The sequence below is a fragment of the Salmo salar genome, chromosome ssa21 (assembly GCF_905237065.1).
Source record: "Salmo salar chromosome ssa21, Ssal_v3.1, whole genome shotgun sequence".
Lineage (NCBI taxonomy): Eukaryota > Metazoa > Chordata > Actinopteri > Salmoniformes > Salmonidae > Salmo > Salmo salar.
This window is the reverse complement of record NC_059462.1, coordinates 26206941-26232957: the sequence shown is the minus strand read 5'-3', so window position 1 is coordinate 26232957 and position 26017 is coordinate 26206941. Positions and strand designations below refer to the sequence as shown.

General features: G+C 43.9%; 1 protein-coding gene across 2 annotated transcripts in view; it reads left to right on the top strand.

Annotated features, from left to right (window-relative positions):
* Positions 1–26017, top strand: part of si:dkey-100n23.5 (cyclic AMP receptor-like protein A) — a 103278-nt gene that overhangs the window by 47102 nt on the left and 30159 nt on the right. For both annotated transcript variants that reach the window (XM_014164938.2, XM_014164939.2), the window contains 2 exons: positions 47–94; positions 13062–13144. In XM_014164938.2, the coding sequence (XP_014020413.1) occupies positions 47–94; positions 13062–13144 (131 nt within the window). The remainder of the gene's footprint in view (positions 1–46; positions 95–13061; positions 13145–26017) is intronic.

Here is a 26017-nt window from a genome sequence, read left to right as displayed (position 1 = left end):
CTACCAATGGGACTCAGACAGTGTGTTCTTTGTGCTCCTTCCTCAGATGCAGTCGTGGTTTGGCACCTTCAACCCAGAGAGGGAGAGGAGAAAGGTAAATACCCATCATTTTCATTACTCAAGTCAATCATTGATTGGTTTTTAAAATGAGGGGGAGTTCCCTCATCTACTGAAATGTTCCTAGAATCTTTGACATGCGCACACACAGACACACACACACACACACACGCGCACGCGCGCACACACACACACGGGCGTTTTGGGGATTAGAGTGTATGTTTTATTAGCTGAGGTCCTGTTGGGTAGATTCCTACTTGCCAGGGAGCAGTTTGACCCTGTCACACCCCCTCTCGGTCGGGGTGCTTTGAGTGTATGTTATATTTTTTTATAGCCTGGTTTGCTAACTACCTCTCTCAAAGAGTACAGTGTACAAAGTAAGAACATCTGCTCTCTCAGCCACTGCCTGTCACCAAGGGTGTACCCCAAGGCTCGATCCTAGGCCCCACGCTCTTTTCAATTTACATCAACAACATTGCTCAGGCTGTAGGAAGCTCTCTCATCCATTTATATGCAGATGATAGTCTTCTACTCAGCTGGCCCCTCCCTGTATTTTGTATTAAATGCTGTAAAACAAAGCTTTCTTAGTGTCCAACAAGCTTTCTCTGCCCTTAACTTCTATGGGCTGTCCCACCTACTCAACAGCCAGTGTAATCCCGTGGTGCGATATTCAATTACCTCAAAAATGCAAAAACTTCAATTTTTCAAACATATGACTATTTTACACCATTTTAAAGACAAGACTCTCGTTAATCTAACCACACTGTCCGATTTCAAAAAGGCTTTACAACGAAAGCAAAACATTAGATTATGTCAGCAGAGTACCCAGCCAGAAATAATCAGACACCCATTTTTCAAGCTAGCATATAATGTCACATAAACCCAAACCACAGCTAAATGCAGCACTAACCTTTGATGATCTTCATCAGATGACAACCCTAGGACATTGTTATACAATACATGCATGTTTTGTTCAATCAAGTTCATATTTATATCAAAAACCAGCTTTTTACATTAGCATGTGACTAGCATGTGACTAGCATTCCCACCGAACACTGCCGGTGAATTTACTAAATTACTCACGATAAACGTTCACAAAAACATAATTATTTTAAGAATTATAGATACAGAACTCCTCTATGCACTCGATATGTCCGATTTTAAAATAGCTTTTCGGTGAAAGAACATTTTGCAATATTCTCAGTAGATAGCCCGGCATCACAGGCTGGCTATTTAGACACCCAGCAAGTTTAGCACTCACCAAAGTCAGATTTACTATAAGAAAAATGTTATTACCTTTGGTGTTCTTCGTCAGAATGCACTCCCAGGACTTCTACTTCAATAACAAATGTTGGTTTGGTCCCAAATAATCCATTGTTATATCCAAATAGCGGCGTTTTGTTCGTGCGTTCAAGACACTATCCGAAAGGGTAAATAAGGGTGACGAGCGTGGCGCATTTCGTGACCAAAAATGTGTAAATATTCCATTACCGTACTTCGAAGCATGTCAACCGCTGTTTAAAATCTATTTTTATGCCTTTTTTCTCGTAAAAAAAGCGATAATATTCCGAAAGAGGACAGCCTGTATACGTAAAAAGAGAGAGAAAATAAATACATCTCGTGCCCTCGTGCACGAGCGTGAGTCTCAGAGTACTCTGACCAGCCACTATCCAAACGCGATAATGTGTTTCAGCCAGAGGCTGCCTCGATATCATTCAGCTTTTTCCCGGGTTCTGAGAGCCTATGGGAGCCGTAGGAAGTGTCACGTTACGGCAAAGATCCTCAGTCTTCAATAAAAAGAGCCAAGATGAACAACAACTTCTCAGAGAGGGCGCTTCCTGTTTGGAATCTTCTCAGGTTTTTGCCTGCCATATGAGTTCTGTTATACTCACAGACACCATTCAAACAGTTTTAGAAACTTTAGGGTGTTTTCTATCCAAAGCCAATAATTATATGCATATTCTAGTTACTGGGCAGGAGTAGTAACCAGATTAAATCGGGTACGTTTTTTATCCGGCTGTGTCAATACTGCCCCCTAGCCCTAACAGGTTAACCCACCTCCAAATCAAAGGTCATGTGGTTTGGTAAGAAGAATGCCCCTCTCCCCACAGGTGTGATTATTACCTCTGAGTGTTTAGAGCTTGAAGTAGTAACCTAATACAAGTACTTGGGAGTATGGCTAGACGGTACACTGTCCTTCTCTCAGCACATATCAAAGCTGCAGGCTAAAGTTACATCTAGACTTGGTTTCCTATATCGTATATCGTAGTCGCAGCTAGCGACTGGAACGAGCTGCAACAAACACTCAAACTGGACAGTTTTATCTCAATCTCTTAATTCACAGACTCAATCATGGACACTCTTACTGACAGTTGTGGCTGCTTTATGTGATGTATTGTTGTCTCTACCTTCTTGCCCTTTGTGCTGTTGTCTGTGCCCAATAATATTTGTACCATGTTTTGTGCTCCTACCATGTTGTGCTGCTGCCATATTGTGCTTCTGCCATGTTGTGTTGCTACCATGTTGTTGTCGTCTTAGGTCTCTCTTTATGTAGTGTTGTCTCTCTTGTCGTGATGTGTGTTTTGTCCTATATTTTTATTTAATAAATTTTTTAATCCCAACCCCCGTCCCCGCAGGAGGCCTTTTGCCTTTTGGTAGACCGTCATTGTAAATAAGAATTTGTTCTTAACTGACTTACCTAGTTAAATAGAGATACATAAATAAAGGTTCAATAAGTTAAAAAAAATATAGGATTATATTAGGTTTATCAAAACACTAATAGGGTTATTTTAAGGGAAGGAATCGTAATTGTAAAGTGTTTATTTAACAAAACAAGTGCACCTGCATTACCAGCCCTGTCCTGTGCACTCTGAAGTAGGTTTTCATCAAGGATCTCTGTGTACTTTTCTCCGTTCATCTTTCCCTCAATCCTGACTAGTTTCCCAGTCCCTGCCGCTGAAAAGCATCCTCACAGCACGATGCTGCCACCACCATGCTTCACCGTAGGGATGGCGCCAGGTTTCCTCCAGATGTGACGCTTGGCATTCAGGCTAAAGAGTTCAATCTTGGTTTCATCAGACCAGAAAATATTGTTTCTCATGGTCTGAGAGTCCTTTAGGTGTCTTTTGGCAAACTCCAGGCGGGCTGTCATGTGCATTTTACTGAGGAGTTGCTTCCTTCTGGCCACTACCGTAAAGGCCTGATTGGTGGAGTGCTGCAGAGATGGTTGTCCTTTTGGAATGTTCTTCCATTTCCACAGAGGAACTCTGGTACTCTATCAGAGTGACCATTGGGTTCTTAGACACCAAAGCCCTTCTCCCCTGATTGCTCAGTTTGGCCGGGCGGCCAGCTCTAGGAAGAGTCTTGGTGGTTCCAAACTTCTTACATTTCAGAATGATGGAGGCCACTGTGTTCTTGGGGACCTTCAATGCTCCAGAAATGTTTTGGTACATTTTCCCAGATCTGTGCCTCGAGACAATTCTGTCTCGGAGCTCTTCGGACAATTCCTTCACCCTCTTGGCTTGGTTTTTGCTCTGACATGCACTGTCAACTATGGGACCTTATATAGACAGGTGTGTGCCTTCCCAAATCATGTCCAATCAATTTAATTTACCACAGGTGGAGTCCAATCAATTTTTAGAAACATCTCAAAGATGATCAATGGAAACAGGATGCACCTGGGCTCAATTTCGAGTCCCGTAGCAGAAAGTCTGAATACTTAGTTATTTCAGTTTTGGGGATTTTTTTCTCCAAAATTTCTAAAAACCTGTTTTCTCTTTGTCATTATGGGGTATTTGTGTGTAGATTTATGAGGGGGAAAAAACCTTTTATTCATTTTAGAATAAGGCTGTAACGTAACAAAAATGTGGAAGAAGTCAAGGGGTCTAAATACTTTCCAAATGCACTGTATATAGTTTAACAAGTGGATTATTTTGCACTTAAGCCTAGGCGTACTCTTGACCAAAAGCCTGTGATTTGTCTTAATCAATGTGATTTTATTTGACTGAATTCATCGTTGGTTATCTGGCTGGGAAAATAAGTGCAGGTGGTGTAGCTCATCTATCAGTGATGAGAAATATTTATCATGCAATAATGGAGCCTAAATCAAGTGTCGGCCTATTATTTTCTGGATCCCGTAGGCCTTTAGGCAACTCCAAAAGCCAGCGGAGGTTGTGAAATATAACACCAGACTATTATTTTCTGTCGATATCATGATGAAGATGCTTTCAATGTAAGACCCTACGCCTGCTCCCTAACAAAGTGGAGTGAGGGTAGGATAGAGATGAAATGTGGATCGAAAAAGCATGGGGTTGCCTTGGGCTCTTTCAAAATATCACCTCTTTTTTAATATGTCAGGTTGCCATGATGCAAGTTGTGTGGGAAAAATATTATTTGTATTTCATTTTTTTATATTTCTTTATATTCTTAGCCCACTGTAAAATAAATGTGTGTTGACTGTGATCAGGGTCGCCTAAGAGTTGTCTTGTCTGTTTAATTAACATAATAACTATTGATTTCATGTGCATGGATCAGCCATGTAGCATATAGGCTGCACAGACCAGTTACATCATTAAACTGAAAATATGCCATTCTATTCATTTGAAAATACATTTTTATTAGTCTTATGTTTCTTAGGACCTGCCTAAAACAAATTAATTATGGATTGTGATTGTGTATATTCAATGGATTTATTAAAATAGATGTCCACCCACAACGGCTCACTCCTAAATTTGCCGGCGTGTGTACGGGAGATATAAGAAGCTTATCCCGGCAAGAATATGGTCAAATGGGGCTGTATGAATTGTGCTCCAAAAAAAGATCGCCTGTGTTTTTTGTTTTTTCTTACCCTTTACAATGGTATGGTGCCTTGTATCTGGGTAACTCAACGCATGAATTAATCATCAGCTCTCACTCTCCCTCTATCTCTGTCTCACAACACACACACACACACACACACACACACACACACACACACACACACACACACACTCACTCAGATTGAGCGTATGAATAAAGCAGCAGGCCAGGTTCATGGACATTAATATTTATGAGTGTTTATGCACGCGCTGTGTGATGTTCTAAAACAACACTCCCACCCCTCTCTTGCTTCTACCTAGCCACTGCTTTCTACTGTGTGTGCATGTCTGTGTGTGTACGTGTGTGTGTCAGCAGGTGTAAACCAGAGTCCCTGCTGTGTGTCTCAAACTGCTGCCTGTGGCCATTTCCCTCACTCTACTCTAGCCACCCTCAACTCTCTCTCTTTTCCTCTCTCTCTCTCTCTCTCTCTCTCTGTCTCTGTCTCTTTCTCTGTCTCTGTCTCTCTTTCTGTCTCTGTCTCTCTTTCTGTCTCTGTCTCTCTTTCTGTCTCTGTCTCTGTCTCTCTTTCTCTCTCTGTCTCTCCCTCTCTCTTTTCCGCTCTCTTGCTCTATTTTCTTTCTTTTTTGCTCGGTCTCCCTCCTCACTCTCTCGTTTCTCGTCTCTCACACACTTGTGTGTGTTATTTCTCTCTTGCTCTATTTTTTCTCTTACTCACTCCATATGTCTCTCCTCCTCCCCCTCTCCCTTGTGTCTTTCTCTCTGGCTCTGTTTTGCTCTCTCTTTCACTCTCTCTCCCTCTCACTCTCCCTCTCGTGGCAACATTCATACTTGGCTAATACAGTGGTTATCAGAGACTTGAATCGCAGTGCTGTGTCTGGGGGACACACACACTTAGACGCAAGGTCTACAACAAACGTGGGCTACACCCCACACACAGACAAGTGAGACGGAGGGCATTTGAAAGAGCGGACAAACGCACATGCATACACACACACACACACACACACAGTGCTCTCAGAAAGAAAACATTGGGAGCTTGTTCTTTATCTTTAATGGGTGTTTCTTTACTGTTCAGCAGTAGCTCTGCCTACAGTCACGAACACAGCTGCTGTGTGTGTTTATGCGTATATTTGTTTGTGATGGAGCCGTAGAAGAAGGCAGACGTTTTACGTGTCCCTGAACGATTGTGTTTTTTTTGTTTGTTTATTTGCAACTTATTTTTTACTTATTTTGTACATAATGTTGGTGCTACTGTCTTTTATGACCGAAAATAACTTCTGGACATCAGGACTGCGATTACTCACCACGGACTGGCAGAATCCTTTTTTTCCTTTAACGAGTCTGACAAGCCCGACGCGAACGATATACTGCTTTCTCGGGTACAGGCCCAGATCCCGTGATTTGCGTGAAGAGGAGGTGGAGAAAAAGGGGACAGAGGACGGGCTGCCTTCTGAATTCATAGGCGATCGAATAAACCTCCACTTCCTTCCATTCTGCTAGTAAACATGCAATCTTTGGAGAATAAAATAGATGGCCTACGCAGAAGATTAAACTACCAACGGGACATTCAAAACTAGAATATCTTATACTTCACGGAGTCGTGGCTGAACGACGACACTATCAACATACAGCTCGCTGGTTATACACTGTACCGGCAGGACAGAACAGCGGCGTCTGGTAAGACAAGGGGCGGCAGACTATGTATTTTTGTAAATAACAGCTGGTGCACGATATCTAAGGAAGTCTAGAGCTATTGCTCGCCTGAGGTAGAGTACCTCATGATAAGCTGTAGACCACACTATCAACCTAGAAAGTTTTCATCTGTATTTTTTGTAGCTGTTTAAATACCACCACAGTCAGAGGCTGGCACTAAGACAGCATTGAATGAGCTGTATTCGCTATAAGCAAACCAGAAAACGTTCACCCAGATGCGGTGCTCCTAGTAGCCAGGGACTTTAATGCAGGGAAACTTAAATCCGTTTTACCAAATTTCTATCAGCATGTTAAATATGCAACCAGAGGGAAAAAAAACTCTGGACCACCTTTACTCCACACACAGACGCATAAAAATGCTCTCCCTCGCTCTCCATTTGGCAAATCTGACCATAATTCTATCCTCCTGATTCCTGCTTACAAGCAAAAATTAAAGCAGGAAGCACCAGTGACTAGATCAATAAAAAAGTGGTCAGATGAAGCAGGTGCTAAACTACAGGACTGTTTTGCAAGCACAGACTGGAATATGTCCCTGGGATTCCTCCGATGGCATTGAGGAGTACACCATATCCGTCATTGGCTTCATCAATAAGTGCATTGATGATGTCATCCCCACAGTAACCATACGTACATACCCCAACCAGAAGCCATGGATTACAGGCAGCATCCTCACTGTGCTAAAGGCTAGAGCTGCCGCTTTCAAGGAGCGGGACTCTAACCCGGAAGCTTATAATGAATCCCGCTATGCCCTCGGACGAACCATCAAACAGGCAAAGTGTCAATACAGGACTAAGATCGAATCATACTACAAACTATTACAGACTACAAAGGGAAGCACAGCCGAGAGCTGCCCAGTGACACAAGCCTACCAGACGAGCTAAACTACTTCTAAGATCGCTTCGAGGCAAATAACACTGAAACATGCATGAGAGCATCAGCTGTTCCGGAAGACTGTGTGATCACGCTCTCCGCAGCCGATGTGATTAAGACCTTTTAAACAGGTCAACATTCACAAGGCCATAGTGCCAGACGGATTACCAGGACGTGTACTGCGAGCAAACCCTAGACCCACTCCAATTTGCATAACGCACCAACCACCAACAGATCCACAGATGATCTCTATTGCACTCCACACTGCCCTTTCCCTATTGGACAAAAGGAACACCTATGTGAGAATGCTATTCGTTGACTACAGTTTAGCGTTCAACACCATAGTTCCCTCAAAGCTCATCAATAAGCTAAGGACCCTGGGACCAAACACCTCCCTCTGCAACTGGATTCTGGACTTCCTGACGGGCCGCCCCCAGGTGGTAAGGGTAGGTAACGCCACGGTGATCCTCAACACGGGGGCCCCTCTGGGGTGCGTGCTCAGTCCCCTCCTGTGCTCCCTGTTCAATCATGACTGCACGGCCAGGCAAGACTCCAACACCTTCATTAAGTTTGCCGATGACACAACATTGGTAGGCCTGATCACCGACAATGACAAGACAGCCTATAGGGAGGAGTTCAGAGACCTGGCCGTGTGGTGCCAGGACAACAACCTTTCCTTCAACGTGATCAAGACAAAGATGATTGTGGACTACAGGAAAAAGATGACCGAGCACGCCCCCATTCTCATCGACGGGGCTGCAGTGAAGCAGGTAGAGAGCTTCAAGTTCCTTGCTGTCTACATCACCAACAAACTAACATGGTCCAAGCACACCAAGACAGTCGTGAAGAGGGCACGACAAAACCTATTCCCCCTCAGGGGACTGAAAAGATTTGGCATGGGTCCTCAGATCCTCAAAAGGTTCTACAGCTGCCCCATCGAGATTATCCTGACTGGTTGCATCACTGCCTGGTATGGCAACTGCTCGGCCTCCGACCGCAAGGCACTACAGAGGGTAGTGCAAACTGCCCAGTTCTTCTTCTGTGCGTCTTTACATTGGCTCTCTGTGCTCCATGTGTGGTAGAGCGAGATAATCTCTTATTAGGGTCAATCTATTTGAATTCAATCACTTTTTGACAGCATCCCTTTTTGATTTAAACAAAACTTTACATACATGTTTGCCTATGGAAGAAGTGGTCAGAAAGTGACTTTTTGGACCTGAATGACAAAACCTTCAGGAGATAGAGGTGGTCAAAGTTGATCCATTTTGCATTCCCCATCCTACCATGAGACAGCCATGTCTTCATCACTGGAAAAGATAAATGGTTGAATTTGATATCATTTTGAAGCTGACACACAGGTGGTCAAAATATTGTATAATTTCTCTACAAAGAATGTTAATACAAGTTATGACATTGTTTTACCTTTAATGTCAATTATTTAACAACGCGTATTTGCATATGTTGTAGCTTAGACCATCATTTACATAATCGTTTGTGTTGTGGCCACCATCGGTTGAGACACAATATGCTCTTGAGTCTTGGTGGGTGTCATGTTTTGGCTTATAAATGTACTAAAAAGGGAATACAATTCAAATTTGACTTTCAAATGGTATTATATCAATCTCTACCGTTTATATTTTCCTGTGATGAATACATGGAGGTTTTATGGTATGGTGGGGTATGCAAAATGGGTCAACTTTGAGCACTTTTATCTCTAATGTTTTGTCATTCAGGTCCAAAAAGCCACTTTCTGATCACTTCTGCAATGGGCAAATATGTATGGAAGGTTTCGTTCAAATCAAAAGGGGTGCTATCAAAAAGTGATTGAATTCAAATGGATTTACCCATTACTGTGGCTAATGTGCGTCATTAACGGAGGGCCATCAGACTCTCAGCCATGCGCATAATTACTGTTTCATTATCCTCCGCTCCCGAGGAGCACCAGGCTTCTGACACGCGAGAGCTGTGATTAAAAACACCACACACACGGAAGATCTTTTAACACAAACATTGTGCAGTGTTCTACTTAGTCATGGTGTTTGATTTAAAAACCTAGGTGGTGTTGTGGTTGATGGAGTATCACGTCCTTCGTCTTTCTCATGGTAATGTGTGTGTGCTCCAGCACAACAAGACCTCAGGGTTTAGGATTAGTTGGCCATGCCTGAGACAGTGTCAGGTAGAGTGGAGAGTAGAGACATAGAGATGCCTAGCCCCATATGTTAAGGTCGGTCACCAAGCTCAGCGCACATTTTTCACATAGAAGTTGCCTGTTTTCAATCAGATCAAGCGTTACCCGGTGATAACAGACACCCGCATAGCGGATGTTTTGGCGTGTCGGAGGTGGAACTGCGTTGGAGCAGTCAAATCGGTGTGTAGCTGCGCTTGCAATTATTTTCACGAAGCCACACCCGCCCACTCCTGCTCGAAGTGCGGAAGGAGAAAGTGTAGGCTGTATAGATATAATTATGCCCAATGTAAAAATTATTCAACTAAATAATAAGGGGTTTTATCATCCTAACGGAGGTGTAGATGACATCTGTCACCCTGACGGAGGTGTAGATGACATCTGTCACCCTGACGGAGGTGTAGATTACATCTGTCACCCTGACGGAGGTGTAGATGACATCTGTCACCCTGACGGAGGTGTAGATGACATCTGTCACCCTGACGTAGGTGTAGATGACATCTGTCATCCTGACGGAGGTGTAGATCTGTCATCCTGACGGAGGTGTAGATCTGTCACCCTGACGGAGGTGTAGATTACATCCGTCACCCTGACGGAGGTGTAGATTACATCCGTCACCCTGACGGAGGTGTAGATTACATCCGTCACCCTGACGGAGGTGTAGATTACATCCGTCACCCTGACGGAGGTGTAGATGACATCCGTCACCCTGACGGAGGTGTAGATGACATCCGTCACCCTGACGGAGGTGTAGATGACATCCGTCACCCTGACGGAGGTGTAGATTACATCTGTCACCCTGACGGAGGTGTAGATGACATCCGTCACCCTGACGGAGGTGTAGATGACATCCGTCACCCTGACGGAGGTGTAGATTACATCCGTCACCCTGACGGAGGTGTAGATTACATCTGTCATTTTAACGGAGGTGTAGATTACATCTGTCACCCTGACGGAGGTGTAGATTACATCTGTCATTTTAACGGAGGTGTAGATTACATCTGTCATTTTAACGGAGGTGTAGATTACATCTGTCACCCTAACGGAGGTGTAGATTACATCTGTCACCCTGACGGAGGTGTAGATTACATCTGTCATTCTAACGGAGGTGTAGATTACATCTGTCATTCTAACGGAGGTGTAGATTACATCTGTCACCCTGACGGAGGTGTAGATTACATCTGTCACCCTGACGGAGGTGTAGATTACATCTGTCACCCTGACGGAGGTGTAGATTACATCTGTCACCCTAACGGAGGTGTAGATTACATCTGTCATTCCAGTGTTCCAACTTGTTAACAAGGCTGCATGGGATTTCTGTTAATGCGACTCCATGCAGCCATTGGCAATGTCCGCTTTATGTATAATGCCAGGAGCCACTTGTGGATTTGACGGCTCTAACGCAGTTCCGACACCGTCTAAACAACCGCTATGCGGATGTTGGCTAAAGCGGATCTGATTGAGTAGATCCCTAAACAGCTAAACCCCCATTCCATTTATTTATGCAGAAAATGTACCGCAATGCTGTGGCAGCTTAGAAGCTTTTTCTCCAAAATCCCCCACCAACGAGATCTCACACACAGGCGAGATCAAATACCACCGGGGGGCTCTCGTGATTTTCATTTGAATTGTTTAAAAGGCGTGCGTTAGCGCGAGCACGCCTCGGGGTCTATCTAGTGAGTAATTCATTTTTTGCCTGGTTGGAGGAGTCTGGAGGCTCGTGGGTCTGCCTCGTGTGTGTGTGTGTGTGTGTGTGTGTGTGTGTGTGTGTGTGTGTGTGTGTGTGTGTGTGTGTGTGTGTGTGTGTGTGTGTGTGTGTGTGTGTGTGTGTGTGAGAGAGTCAATCTGTGTGTGTGTTCTTGTAGATGGAGAGAGAGAAATAGAGAGAGGAGGGGTGCTGGCCAGACTCCCCGCGTACTTAGGAGGAAAAAAAGCAATTCAGCAGCAAATCGATTCTGGGCCCTGTCTACTTCCGGCAGCTACAGTCCTCACTACAGTCTACCGGGAATTGAATAACGGACTGTCAAAGCTTTCCACCAGGGAACTTCCAAACCGTTACCATTTATAGCAAAGTTTAGAATTCATTAAATCATTTTTTTTTTAATATATATTCTTATTAATTGCCTTTATTTGATTTTATAGGCTGTGTAATTAAAAATTCCTTGTCCGATCTGGTCAGAAGTGGCTCTACTTCTTTGTATTTAGTTCATCTGGAAACACTGATTTTTCATTAAAGGAACAATTTGCACACATATACAACTATACACACATTTTCTCCCGTGTGTGTGTGTGTGTGTGTGTGTGTGTGCGTGTGTATGTGAAACACCAGGTGGTGCTGACACGAGACAGAACCTCTTGTGTTGGCACTTTTGATGTTGGGCAGGGAGATGGTGCTCTCTCTATTTTTATATCTTTCTCTCTCCTTTCTCTCCTCTCTCACTTTCCCATAAGAAATGGCCAACTGTCAGTCTCCTGTGTATCCAAAATCTAGACTTTCGCTGCTCTGAAATAGTGTGTCAAAGCTTTCCACCACAGGACTTCCATTTATATCAAAGTTTACAATTCATGAAATCATTATTTTGTTTGTTTTAATCATGTTAATTTCATTTATCTGATTTTATTGGCAGTGTCATTTAAAATTCCTTGTCCGATGTGGCTCTACTTCTCTACATTTAGTTCACGTGGAAACATAGATTTTTCATTAAATGAATTAATTGGCACACATATACAGCTAAACTAAGTATAAACAAACATAGATTCTGTTTGTTTTTGTCTTCCCTACACATTTTCACACACCTTTTCTCCCTGTCTGATCTCTCACAGAGGAACGCAACAGTGCGTGTGTAGTGTTTTTGTTTGTTTAACTATCCTTGTGGGTACCAGAAGTCCTCACAAATAAAATTGGGACAAGTAGGGACATTTTGCCTGTTCCCCATGAGGGAAAATGCTATTTTAGGCTTAGGGTTTAGGGTCAGGGTTGCAATTAGGGTTATAATTAAGTTTAGGGTTAGGTATGGGTTAGGTTAGGTTATGGTTAGGTTAGGGTTAGATTTAGGGTTAGGAGTTACAGAAAATAGGTTTTTGGATGGGAATCAATTATTTGGTCCCCACAAGTATAGCGATACAATACTGTGTGTGTGTGTGTGTGTGTGTGTGTGTGTGTGTGTGTGTGTGTGTGTGTGTGTGTGTGTGTGTGTGTGTGTGTGTGTGTGTATGTGAAACACCAGGTGGTGCTGACACGAGACAGAACCTCTTGTGTTGGCACTTTTGATGTTGCCAGGGAGATGGCTCTCTCTTTCTCTTTCCCATAGGAAATGGCCAACTGTCAGTCTCCTCTTGATATAAAATCTAGACTTTATCTATCACTCCTCTGAAATAGTGTGTGTGAAGTATTTATTTAAACTCTCTGTCTCTCCAGGTGTCTTTGGCTGAGGAGATAAAGCCGTTGAAGTGGTATCCATCCGTTTATCTCCTGGTGTCTCTGTTCCCCCTCATCAACAGGTAAGACACACACAGACCAACCAGAGGTTGTCATTGTCGAGACAGTGTGTGTCTTCTTCAGCATTTTAAGCCTGTCTGGTTCCATCCCTATTTTATGTCCAGTCACATTTTTGGGCTTCCACTCCTATCCTCCTTTTTTTTTTTTACATTGATAAGAGTTTAAGGAGATTCTCCAGAGGTATTGAAAAAATCGTGAGTGCAGGATGCAGTTTTAATGTAATGTAAACATGCACACTTTTCACATCTCGACCGTTACCTCCGGAGGTCGCCCACAACACTTGCCTGACAGTTGCCCCCTCCAAGCAGGGCAGTGTAAACGGGAATTGTCTCATTGAGCCCATCACTCCTACAGAATAAATAACAGAGCAATGTTTTTGAAACAGCTGAAATGTATAGGCATTTCTTAATATTAGTGACTTGTTTTATTGAGTTTTGGTCAGAAATTGCAGTAAAAGACCATGTCTCAGAAATTGATGCTGTAACTTTAAGGGAATCTCAGAACACCGTAATTTATTTCAATGCAAAAGCAAGCATTAACTGCCTGGTGAATTAACCTTTTCAGTCGCAATTTGCTTATTTTCATGTATTTGATTAAATGAGGCATGGTTTGTTCTATGGTAGGCCGAAAAGCAATCTAGCTATGATTCAGCTAACTAGCTGTCTAACTTAGCGAGTAAGTTTGTTTGTGAGGAGGATGCAAACATTTTGTTTAGCTTGCTACCTACAGTACCAGTCAACAGTTTGGACACACCTACTCATTCCAGGGTTTTTCTTTATTTTTTACTATTTTCTACATTGTAGAATAATAGGTAAGACATCACCACTATGAAATAACACATATGGAATCAAGTAGTAAACAAAAAAGTGTTAAACAAGTAAATATGAAAATATATATAGCCACCCTTTGTCTTTATGACAGCTTTGCACACTCTTGGCATTTTCTCAACCAGCTTCATGAGGTAGCCATCTGGAATGCATTTCAATTAACAGGTGTGCCTTGTTAATTTGTGGAATTTCTTTCATTCTTAATGTGTTTGAGCCAATCAGTTGTGTTGTGACATGGTAGGGGTGATATACAGAAGATAGCTCTATTTGGTAAAAGACCATGTCCATATTATGGCAAGACATCTCAAGTAAGCAAAGAGAAATGACAGTCCATCATTACTTTAAGACAAGTTCATTTAATCTGGAAAATCTCAAGAACTTTGAAAGTTAAGTGCAGTCGCAAAAACCATCAAGTGCTATGGTGAAACTGGCTGTCATGAGGACCGCCACAGGAAAGGCAGACCCAGAGTTACCTCTGCTGCAGAGGACAAGTTCATTAGAGTTACCAGCCTCAGAAATTGCAGCCCAAATAAATGCTTCACAGAGATCAAGTAACAGACACACCTCAACATCAACTGTTCAGAGGAGGCTGCATCAATCAGGCCATGATGGTAAAATTGCTGCAAAGACACCTCTACTAAAGGACACCAATAAGAAGAAGAGACTTGCTTGGGCCAAGAAACCCAAGTAATGGACATTAGACCGGTGGAAATCTGTCCTTTGGTCTGATGAGTCCAAATTTTAGATTTTTGGTTCCAACCACCGTGTCTTTGTGAGACGTGGAGTAGGTGAACGGATGATCTCCGCATGTGTAGTTCCCACAGTGAAGCATGGAGGAGGAGGTGTGATGGTGTGGGGGTGCTTTGCTGGTGACACTGTCTGTGATTTATTTCGAATTCAAGGCACACTTAACCAGCATGGCTACCACAACATTCTGCAGTGATACGCCATCCCATCTGGTTTGCGCTTAGTGGGACTATCTATTGTTTTTCAACAGGACAATGACCCAACACACCTCGAGGCTGTGTAAGGGCTCTTTGACCAAGAAGGAGAGTGATGGAGTGCTGCATCAGATGACCTGGCCTCCACAATCACCCGACCTCAACCTAATTGAGATGGTTTGGGATGAGTTGGACCGCAGAGTGAAGGAAAAGCAGCCAACAAGTCCTCAGCATATGAGGGAACTCCTTCAAGACTGTTGGAAAAGCATTCCAGGTGAAGCTGGTTGAGAGAATGCCAAGAGTGTGCAAATCTGTCATCAAGGCAAATGGTGACTGTTTTGAAGAATCTGAAATATAAAATATATTTTGATTTGTTTAACACTTTTTTGGTTACTACATGATTTCATAGTTTGATGTCTTCACTATTATTCTACAATGTAGTAAAAGTAAAGCAAAATCCTTGAATGAGTAGGTGTGTCCAAACTTTTGACTGGTTCTGTAGCTCTGTATCATATGTATGTATGATAATGTTACTGTTCTTGATATTCATATGAGAGGGTTACAATTTTCATTTTTGCTATGCTGGAAGTTACTTGATGAAGCAAGTCTTGTTAGCTAACGTTAGCTAGCTACCAGCTGTGCCACTTTGGCTGTGTTATTGTCTTGTAGTTAAATTAGTGCATGGATGAGAAAATAAACCTTTTAAATGTCTGCACATGCTTGTGAATTGTTGCAATTTTCAAGATTGTTTTATGGTTTTGTTGCATTAATCAAGACTGTAATATAGGAGATGCATGAAAAGTTGCTTGCATAGCTAGCTATTTGAATAGTTTGCGTACCTCCACTTCAGTTACACTACACGTGTCGCGTTGCCATTAGTCATTTTCTACCTGCTACACAGAGCATGCTGTTTGAGAGCAGAGGGGAAGAGCGTCTTTAATATATTTCATCGACTGCATAAGTACAGTAGCTTTAGTCCAGTTTTCACAAAGCTACTCATTGAATTGTTGCTAGTGGTTGTGCTAAATTATCCTTTAAGTTGTTTTTGTTTACATTGTGAACATAGTCAATGTAGCTAGCTAGCTAGAGTTTCTGCTAGCTAGTAGCTTCTTGACTTCATAAATGTTAGTAAAATAACCAGTGGTGTGTAGTCGAGGCCATATGCATATTCACTAGATAGAATGCTAGAGTAAACGCACGTGTCAGCCATCAAGAATTGAACAAAAGCGATCCTTGTGCTTGGACGCTGCAATTGGACGCGATGCAACACGAGCGTAACATGGGCACTATAGCAGCTTTTATTCATTTCAAAGGAAGCATATCCTCAATGGCTGAAGGCAATGCCGGACGCCTGATGGCTGTAGTGTAGCAGGGCCATTAGCCTACTGGCGAGTGTCTACCTGTGACATTTACGGTACATTTGAGCTTCGAAGCAAGAACATCACTCAAACCCTCTCTCAGCTCCTGACATTCCCGTTGCTAATGTAAATTGAAAAGTGGATGTACATATTATATAAATTGAATCTCATCCCGATACCTCTACTTCAACTTTATCTCTCTGTCCCTCTATCTTTTCTTCTTTCCATTGCCCTCAAACACCCCTCTCCCTTTCTCTGCCTTTATAAATAGGCTGCTGAAAGATTCAGATTCTAAAGAGCACAGAGCTTTGTGCCTTAGGCAAACTGTGTGTGTTTGTGTTTGAACACTTAAATGAGTAAATTAGTTTTACTCTCCCAACTGATTTTTAGTTCCTGGAGGAGTGTATTTGTTTGTGTGTTTGTGATTGCAAATACTACTAACGCCCATCAGTGCCATTCATTTACAGAGCGCAGTTGCCGTGACTCAATGGTCACGTGGAATTTGAATGCGGTCATGACTAATGACCGCTGGTGTGGCGGCAATACGGTCACTGTAACAGCCCTGCTGGTAAAAGTTCCACCTCTCCCTCCCTTTCTCCCTCCTCCTCTCCCTCCCTTTCTCCCTCCTCCTCTCCCTCCCTTTCTCCCTCCTCCTCTCCCTCCCTTTCTCCCTCCTTCTCTACCTCCATTCTTTCTCCCTCCTTCTCCACCTCCATTCTTTCTCCCTCCTTCTCCACCTCCATTCTTTCTTCCCTACTTCTCTCCCTCCCTCTGTCCCTCCGTCTTTTTTGTTTAACTTTGTGACTGGTTAGATAATGACTTTTTAAAATTAAAAGTCTCTCCCCCCTTCCCCCCTCCCCTCCTCCCAGGGGGATGGTGTGATTGACAGGTCAGGGTTACTAAGTGATTATCTGCGGCGGCTCCGCGTGTTGTCGCGGCGATGTAGGCAGAGACGCGGGTCAATTACAGGGGCAACATTTCTCAAAGGCTCTGAGCCGCCCCTCCCCCTTCTCCTCCCCCCATTCATCCCTCCATCCCCCATTCCTTCCCTCCCTCTGCGCCCGCTGTCAGCTGAGGAAGATGACAAACTGCATCCTGCGCTAACCCCCAGACCGCTATCCGTTCAGCCTCCGCTCTCCTCTCTTCTTTCACTCTCTCCCTCCTTTCCTCCTTCTTCCTCTCTGTCCTTCTCCCACTACTTTCGCCCTCACATCTCTTTGTTCTTCTTTCTCTCATCCTCTCCTGCATTTCCCTTCCCTCTCTATTTATCTCTCGTTCCTCCACTCCTTCACTCTCCCTCTCTTTGCCTTCCTAGAGAACAGAGAGAATGAGATAAATAAATCCCTCTCGTCTTCTAACTCCCTCCTTACCTGCTCCTATTCCTTCATTAGCTCCTTCTCTCTCTCTGCTCCACTGCACCCCCACCCTTCACCCCACTTCTTCCCTTTGGCTCATATTCTTTCTCTCCTCCCTCCCTCCCTCCCTCCTCTGTGAAGCGATAGAGTGTGCAAAGTGTTTGTCACGGTGCTGTGGTGATGTCGCTATGCTCTACTGTAGGGGAGCTACACCGATCAGACAGCCAAAGTGTGGGTGTGTGTTTGTCACGGTGCTGTGGTGATGTCGCTATGCTCTACTGTAGGGGAGCTACACCGATCAGACAGCCAAAGTGTGGGTGTGTGTTTGTCACGGTGCTGTGGTGATGTCGCTATGCTCTACTGTAGGGGAGCTACACCGATCAGACAGCCAAAGTGTGGGTGTGTGTTTGTCACGGTGCTGTGGTGATGTCGCTATGCTCTACTGTAGGGGAGCTACACCGATCAGACAGCCAAAGTGTGGGTGTGTGTTTGTCACGGTGCTGTGGTGATGTCGCTATGCTCTACTGTAGGGGAGCTACACCGATCAGACAGCCAAAGTGTGGGTGTGTGTTTGTCACGGTGCTGTGGTGATGTCGCTATGCTCTACTGTAGGGGAGCTACACCGATCAGACAGCCAAAGTGTGGGTGTGTGTTTGTGTATGTTTCGTGGCTGTGTTTCTAGTCTCTCTCTCTCTCACACACTTTGTGTATATAGGGTCTGTTTGTGTGTTTAGACTCTGCGTGTGTGCACATCTTGGCTTTCCGTGGTTTATCTAGGCTTGTGTGTGTGTGTGTCTGAGCTCTGTTTGTGTGTGACTCGGACTCGGCTGTGTGTGTTTGAGTGGGGGATTATTTCTCTCTGAGCTCCAAAGCCTCCTAAACAGGGCTTAGAGAGAGGGCCCAGGGCAGCAGCCAAAGCATCTCTCTCTCTCTCTCTCTCTCTCTCTCTCTCTCTCTCTCTGTCTCTCTCTCCTTTTCTCAATATCTTGCTGTCCCTTTCTCTTGTACATGCTTTCACACTCTGTTTTTCTTTTTTTCTCTGTCATCTATATCACTTTCTTCCCGACTGCCTATCTCTCTTTCTTTTTCCGTTCCCGCTCATTCTCCCCCCCCCATTCTCTTTGCCATGATCCATTGCTATTATGCACATGGACTCCCACACAAAACATACTGTTCACTTGATTTGTGCCTTCACCCTCTTTCTCCATTTCACACACACACACACACACACACATTTTTCATCTGTTCCAAACACAGGCTGTTAAATGTGTTAATTCGGCACCAGCTGTGGTAAATGGAAGTAGGGATTGGGAAGCACTTCTAGTTATTCATAGTGTTATACCTCTAGCCTCCCCTGCTTTCTTGTGGCTCACTATCATAACACACAGACATCCACCATCTCCCTAAGTGGGGGAATGACACTGAAATCATATCACAGTATCAACCTGCAACCTCTGTCTCCTTCTTTCTCTCTGTCTTTCTCCTGCCCCCTTTGTGTTTGGGGGGGAGGAGTGTGTGTGTGTGTGTGTCTTAGTCCCAAATGACTCCCGCAGCTCAATATTTCACTTTCTGCTTCTCACTTGTCCTCAGAGTGTTCATGTTGGAAACATGTCTGTCTGTGCATGCTTCAGATGTGGGTCTTTAACAACCCTCTCCATAGAGATCTGATTTATATGCTTCAGGCTAGCAGACTGTGTGTGTGTCTGTGTGTGTCTATGTGTGTGTGTGTGTCAGTGCACACCCTGGCCAGGCAGAAATTCCCACCTCCTTTCTTTGCTTTGAAAAACGAGGGAGGAGATCTTTGAGCTGCAGTTATAATTCCTCCCTCGGAGAGAGAGGAGGAAAGAGGGGGGTATTCATTCTTATCTCTGTACTGTTTCTACCCCTGTACCCTCGCTCTCTCATACTTTCTTTCTCTCTTCCTCTATCTCTCCCTTCTTCCCCTTGTCACCTCTTGTGTATATAGTGTGTGACTGTACAGTATATAGTGTGTGACTGTACAGTATATAGTGTGTGACTGTACAGTATATAGTGTGTGACTGTAGTATAGTGTGTGACTGTACAGTGTATAGTGTGTGACTGTACAGTGTATAGTGTGTGACTGTACAGTGTATAGTGTGTGACTGTACAGTGTATAGTGTGTGACTGTACAGTGTATAGTGTGTGACTGTACAGTGTATAGTGTGTGACTGTGCAGTGTATAGTGTGTGACTGTACAGTGTATAGTGTGTGACTGTATAGTGTGTGACTGTACAGTGTATAGTGTGTGACTGTACAGTGTATAGTGTGTGACTGTATAGTGTGTGACTGTGCAGTGTATAGTGTGTGACTGTACAGTGTATAGTGTGTGACTGTACAGTGTATAGTGTGTGACTGTGGTTTGTTAGTTCTTTAAGACAATCTCATTTCCTGGTGTGTACTTACCTCGCTGAACTCCTTCCCTGTGGCTCAGTTGGTAGAGCATGGTGTTTGCAACGCCAGGGTTGTGGGTTTCGATTCCCACGGGGGGACAGTACGAAAAAAAAAAAAAAGTATGAAATGTATGAATTCACTACTGTAAGTCGCTCTGGATAAGAGCGTCTGCTAAATGACTAAAATGTAAATGTAACTCTCGTTGGCCCCCCTTAACAGCGGACTCTGCCAGGTGTGTGTGTGTGTGTGTGTGTGTGTGTGTGTGTGTGTGTGTGTGTGTGTGTGTGTGTGTGTGTGTGTGTGTGTGTGTGTGTGTGTGTGTGTGTAATAGGACAGTGACCATCAGCCTGACAGTGTGTCTCTCCTCTATTAATCTCCTATATACACCACACACACACATACCACAAAGGATGGACCTACACTCTCCCACACAAACCGACATAGGAAAACACTCTCTCTCTCACAGACACACAGATAGGTATCGATTCTCTCCTTACACACACACACTGTTCCCCCCTCACTCCCTGACGCTTCTTTAAATATTCATCACTCTGGCTGTGCTGAGAGAGCCTTAAACGCTGCCTCACACTCCAGAGAATCACTAGAGCTTACTGTATCATCCACACACACACACACACACACACACACACACTGTGCAGATGACACACAGCGCAGAGGACACATAAGCACACACAAAAACACACACACACCAGCAGTGCAGAAACATGCACATAGAGAGGCAGCATAGCACTTACACACACACACAAAATAGGCACACACGGGGCAAACATGAACAGATAATCACCACAAACTCATTCAGTGTGGGTCTGAGAGTGTGTGTTTGTGTGTGTTGTGCTGTTGGCTCAGATGGCTTAATAGTGTTGTGTTCCAGGAAACAGGATGTCTCTTTGTTTGTGTTTTATTCCATTGCTGAACGCTCGCTACACTAATCCTGTGTGTGTGTGCCTGTGCGTCTGCTGTGTGTGTTTGTCTGCGCGTGCATGCCTGTGTGTTTGTGTTACAGAGAATCAGCTATACTCATGTCAGATTGAATACAATAATTCACATTTCCCCTCTTCCTAGCTATATAAGAGGTTAAGGGGTGTGCGTGCGTGCCCCACTCAATAATAAAATATAATAAAAAAAACTATATGATATATTGGAATCAACCAGGATTCCGTGCGTGCGTGTGTGTTTTTTGACCCAATCATGAACCTTGATCAAAGAAGATTATGTGTGAGAGTGCAACATGAGGGAGAGGTCAGCATGACTTTCTGTTGCTGTGAATGTCCTTGCCTCCCTTTTAGTGGATGAGTGGAGATGTGATTCTTCCTGAATAATCAGTCATGCTGGCAAGATGGCGCCAAAAGACGTGGTCGCCCTGTTTTTAGCTCCTAGCCAACTTTACAGTATTACATTTTTTCAAATGTTATTTCTTACATTATTTGCTCGGAACGTTTCTTGCGTTATTAACTATAGCCGGATATAACTTTGGGATATTAGATCGATGGTCAGACTTTGTTTGAACTTGGAATTGCCTCGGGAAACACATGATGGCATGCGCCTTGGCAGCAGCTATTGGGCGTCCATAATAAATACAAGTACATTCATCCCAGGGGCTGCTCCAAGACCCCGTCGCCGGAGAAGAGGAATAAGAAGCAGGCTTTTAGTCAGACTCAGGAGGCGCGCACACCATCCGCCGCTTCCAAGTATATTACTCGCTAACGTTCAGTCCCTAGACTTTAAAGTTGACGAGCTCAGGGTGAGGATCTCCTTCCAGAGAGGCATCAGAGACTGTAACATACTCTTTTTCACAGAATCATGGCTCTCTCCGGATACACTGTCCCTGTCCACCGCGCACAGGTGATTGTGGTAACGTACAGGAATTCAAGTCCTTTTGTTCTCCCGATCTGGAATACCTCAACTTCAAATGCCGACCGCATTACCTCCTGAGAGAATTCTCTTCGGTCATCGTAGGGCTGGGCGGTATACCATATTTTACTATATACCGGTATGTATGCATGGAAGGGTTTGGGTTTTTACTTTACCTTCTATTATGGTATTTGAATGTTTGTCTGTTAAATGTGATATGCCGTGTGTAACGTCCATTTTTATAGTTTCCTACGCTACCTGAGTCATCTCTCTCTCCGCTCTCTCTCTCTGTCTCTCTCCATGCCGCTTTCCACACAGACGTAGCCCCGTCCCGTCACTCAAGGACCGCATGTTGTTGTTGCTTGAACACGAGACACTTGCGTTCAGTCTACATGGTCAATGCAGCACAAGCAACAATGTTGATGACTACGTTGCTGTTTCCACTTCGCTTCTTAATATAAATCCACAAGCGTTCTATAATTACACTATTAGTTAGTGTTTCTCACATCTGCAAACAGCTAGTTTAGCAAATTGTGGCTAAGCTAGCTAGCTAATAAATGTACTGAGTCAGAGCAAACATAGCTAGCTATACAGACTGATACTAGTGAAGGTGTAGGCCTAAATCAGCATGTTGTTTGTGCAACAGTATCTTCTAAATCAAAGAGGAATAGGCTATGCTTGAATATGTCAGCTACATAAAGTAGCTAAGAGAAAACATTTAATGTAGCCAAAGATTATAGAGTCCCCTAGGAAACACTGACCAACACTTTGGTTCCTACCCTGTCACAATAACTTCTCCCTGGCATTTTCATTCGTTGTCATGTCAAACAACATTGTATTCAAAGTGCCCACTATTATCTTCTAACTATAGAATTAGAATAATCATTATTTTTCTATGATTCCAACACTTCACCTAAGTGTTTAAATCAAAATCAGAAGAAAATCGCAATTGCAATATTTGGTTAAAAATAAGGCCTAGATATTTTTCCCATATCATGCAGCCCTACGTGGCAGTGTGGAAATGAAGTTGAATTGAACAGTGTAAAACAATCAGAATGGAAAGAGACCCATTGAAATCACTTAGAATGTAACGGGAACTAACTCACTTTTGTACATCGCGCTGGTCCGTACAATTGACCTTATTTTAGTGCCTAAAAAAGTAATACTTCCAGATCAACTGTAATATCAATACCATTGTAAAGCACAATTTCTCCCCTTTCCAACAAAATCAATGACGAGACATTCATAATGCCCATCTCTGCTTGATTCATGAAGGCAATGAGCTCCGTCGGGTCTTTTTAAAAATGGCGGGTGGGGAAGCTAAACATATTGCATGATAGTGAGAAGGAGAGATGTTGTGTGGGGAAGGCTTTTTTCACTCGATTTGTCCAACTTATCACCTTATCGCCTCTAAAATGTAAATAAAATACTATAAATAATTTATATAATGTGTCATTACATACCTATTTGAAGGTTTGTGTCGAATTTGAATCGGGTTTTTAGGGCGGTGCTAAAGTGATCTTCAGAAGTAAACAGTGGCTTTTGAGAGTCATGATGGCTTGCAGTGTTGACGCAAAAAATGAGTAGGTATCCGCGAGTCACTGCCGCCCCTCATGATGAATTCAGAATATTTTATGGCCCCCACCCCCATCAAAGTTACCCATCCCTGGTGTAGAGTGAGTGACAGGCATACCCAGCCAGGGATAGTGCTGCTCATTCCCCCCCCCCCACCCACCCTTTCTTGTTTTTAAACGGTGAGAGAAGTGCTACACCTGGTGGAGAAAGGCTGTAATACAGAATTTGTTGCTTTATGCGTGCTGTACGTTACGCCATGACACTTCACGATGTAACGTACAGCGTCGCAAATACTATAGAGCCATTACCATGTCAATCAACGCTTGAATAGAAACGTAGTTCACACCCCAGATTCTGATGTCAACACAGTCGCTACAGTCCCATTAGTCTCCTTTGCAGCCTCGTTTGAATGTCGCGGTTGTGCACATTGGTACGGAATGGGGTTAGCGTACATTGTGTTTGCCACCCTAGGGTCACACACTACTCATAAAGCAAATTTAGAACTTGTATTATTCGAAAACATAAAATACTGTTATACCGTCAAAAATGTAAAAAATCCTGTGATATGATTTTTGGGCCATATCACCCAGTCCAAGGTCATCGTCACGGCCATGTATATTCCACCCCAAGCCGGCACTCAAGGAACTACACTGGCCTTTGAGCAAACTGGAAAGCGCATATCCTGTGGCCGCATTTATTATAGTTGGGGACTTCTGAGGAAAACTACCAAAGTTTTATCAACCCATCTCCTATGCTACTTGCTCATCGATCACAGAGGATGGCTACAAGGCCGTCCTGTGCCCTCTCTTCTGCAAATCAGATCACGCCTCCAATTTGCTCCTCCCCTCCTATAGTTGTTCCTGTACCCAAGAAAGCGAAAGACTGCATGGCCACTCACGTCTCCAACTCAATCATCAAGTTTGCAGACAACACAACAGTGGTATGCCTGATTACCAAAAATGACGAGACAGCCTACAGGGAGGAGGTGAGAGCCCTGGCAGAGTGGTGCCAGGAAGATAACCACTCCCGCAATAAAACTAAAGAGCTGATCGTGGACTTCAGGAGACGGCAGAGTGAGCACGACCCCATCCACATCGACGGGGCCGCAGTGAAGAGGGTGAAAAGTTTCAAGTTCCTCAGCATGCACATCACTGACAACCTGAAATGTTCCATCCACATGCAACAACGCCTCTTCAACCTCAGAAAGCTGAAGAAATTATGCTTGGCCACTAAGACCCTCACAAACTTCTACAGGTGCATCCTGTTGGGCTGCCTCAGTTGGCGGCGGAATGGAGTCTACAAGGTGTGGAAAGAGTTCCACAGGGATGCTGGCCCATGATTCCAATGCTTCCCACAGTTGTTCAAGTTGGCTGGATGTCCTTTGGGTGGTGGACCATTCTTGATACACATAGGAAACTGTTGATCTGGAAAAAAACAGTAGCGTTGCGGTTCTTAACACAAATCAGTGCGCTGGGCACGTACTACCGTACCCCGTTCAAAGGCTCTTAAATGTTTTGTCTTGCCCATTCACCCCTGAATGGCACACATACACAATCCATGCCTCAAGGCTTAAAAATCCTTCTTTAACCTGTCTCCTCCTCTTCATCTACACTGATTGAAGTGAATTTAACAAGTGACATCAACAAGGGATAATTTACCTGATCAGTCTATGTCATGGAAAGAGCAGATGTCCTTAATGTTTTGTACACTCAGTATAATTAGAATCTTGACTACATTTTTTATTTTAACAGTGCCAGATTTAGATCAACAGCACATTTTTGTGAGGAAGGGAAAAATGGAGATAAAGAAATGGTGAGAGAGAGATGGAAAGAGTGTGTGATTGAGAGGGAAAGGAGAAAATTGGTAAAGAGTGCAAAGAGGAAGATGGAAGGTGTGAGTGACGGGTAGGAGAGAGCGAGAGAGAGAACGATGGAGGGAAGGACATAGAAAGAGAGAGGGATGGATAGCGTTGTGTGTGCTGATGATCGACGACCGGCTCACAGATGGTGAGAGAGACAGGTGGTGACCTACTGCTGCAAACACACACACAAACACATTTTGTGTTGATTTGTATGCGTTTGTATGTGTAAAATATCCAATATCACTCCTGCTGTCCAACATCAGCAGGCCAAGTGGCTTCACACACCAGTCATCCTTTGCCCGCAGCTAGTATCTCATGCCTAGCTGCTAGGCTCTCTCCTGCTCTCATTTATTTTTCATTAGCCGCCCTAACATAGGAGAAACATGTTCTGCCTTCCCTCTCACTTTCTCTCTCTCAATGTGTGCACCTCTCTCTCTCTCACTTCACGCCTCAACCTCTTGATCTCTATCCCTCTCTCACTGACACCTATTTCCTCTCCATCTCTTTACTCTTCATAATCATCCCTGCCTCCCTTTCTGTGAAAACCCTCTGTGCTCATCCCCTGTAGCCTCTCTCACACACATTCTCACCTCTCTTTTTCCCTCTCTTTCCTCCTCACTCGCTTTCTCTCTTTTTCTGACCCAAATTTCTATGGTGCAATATCAGTGCCAACA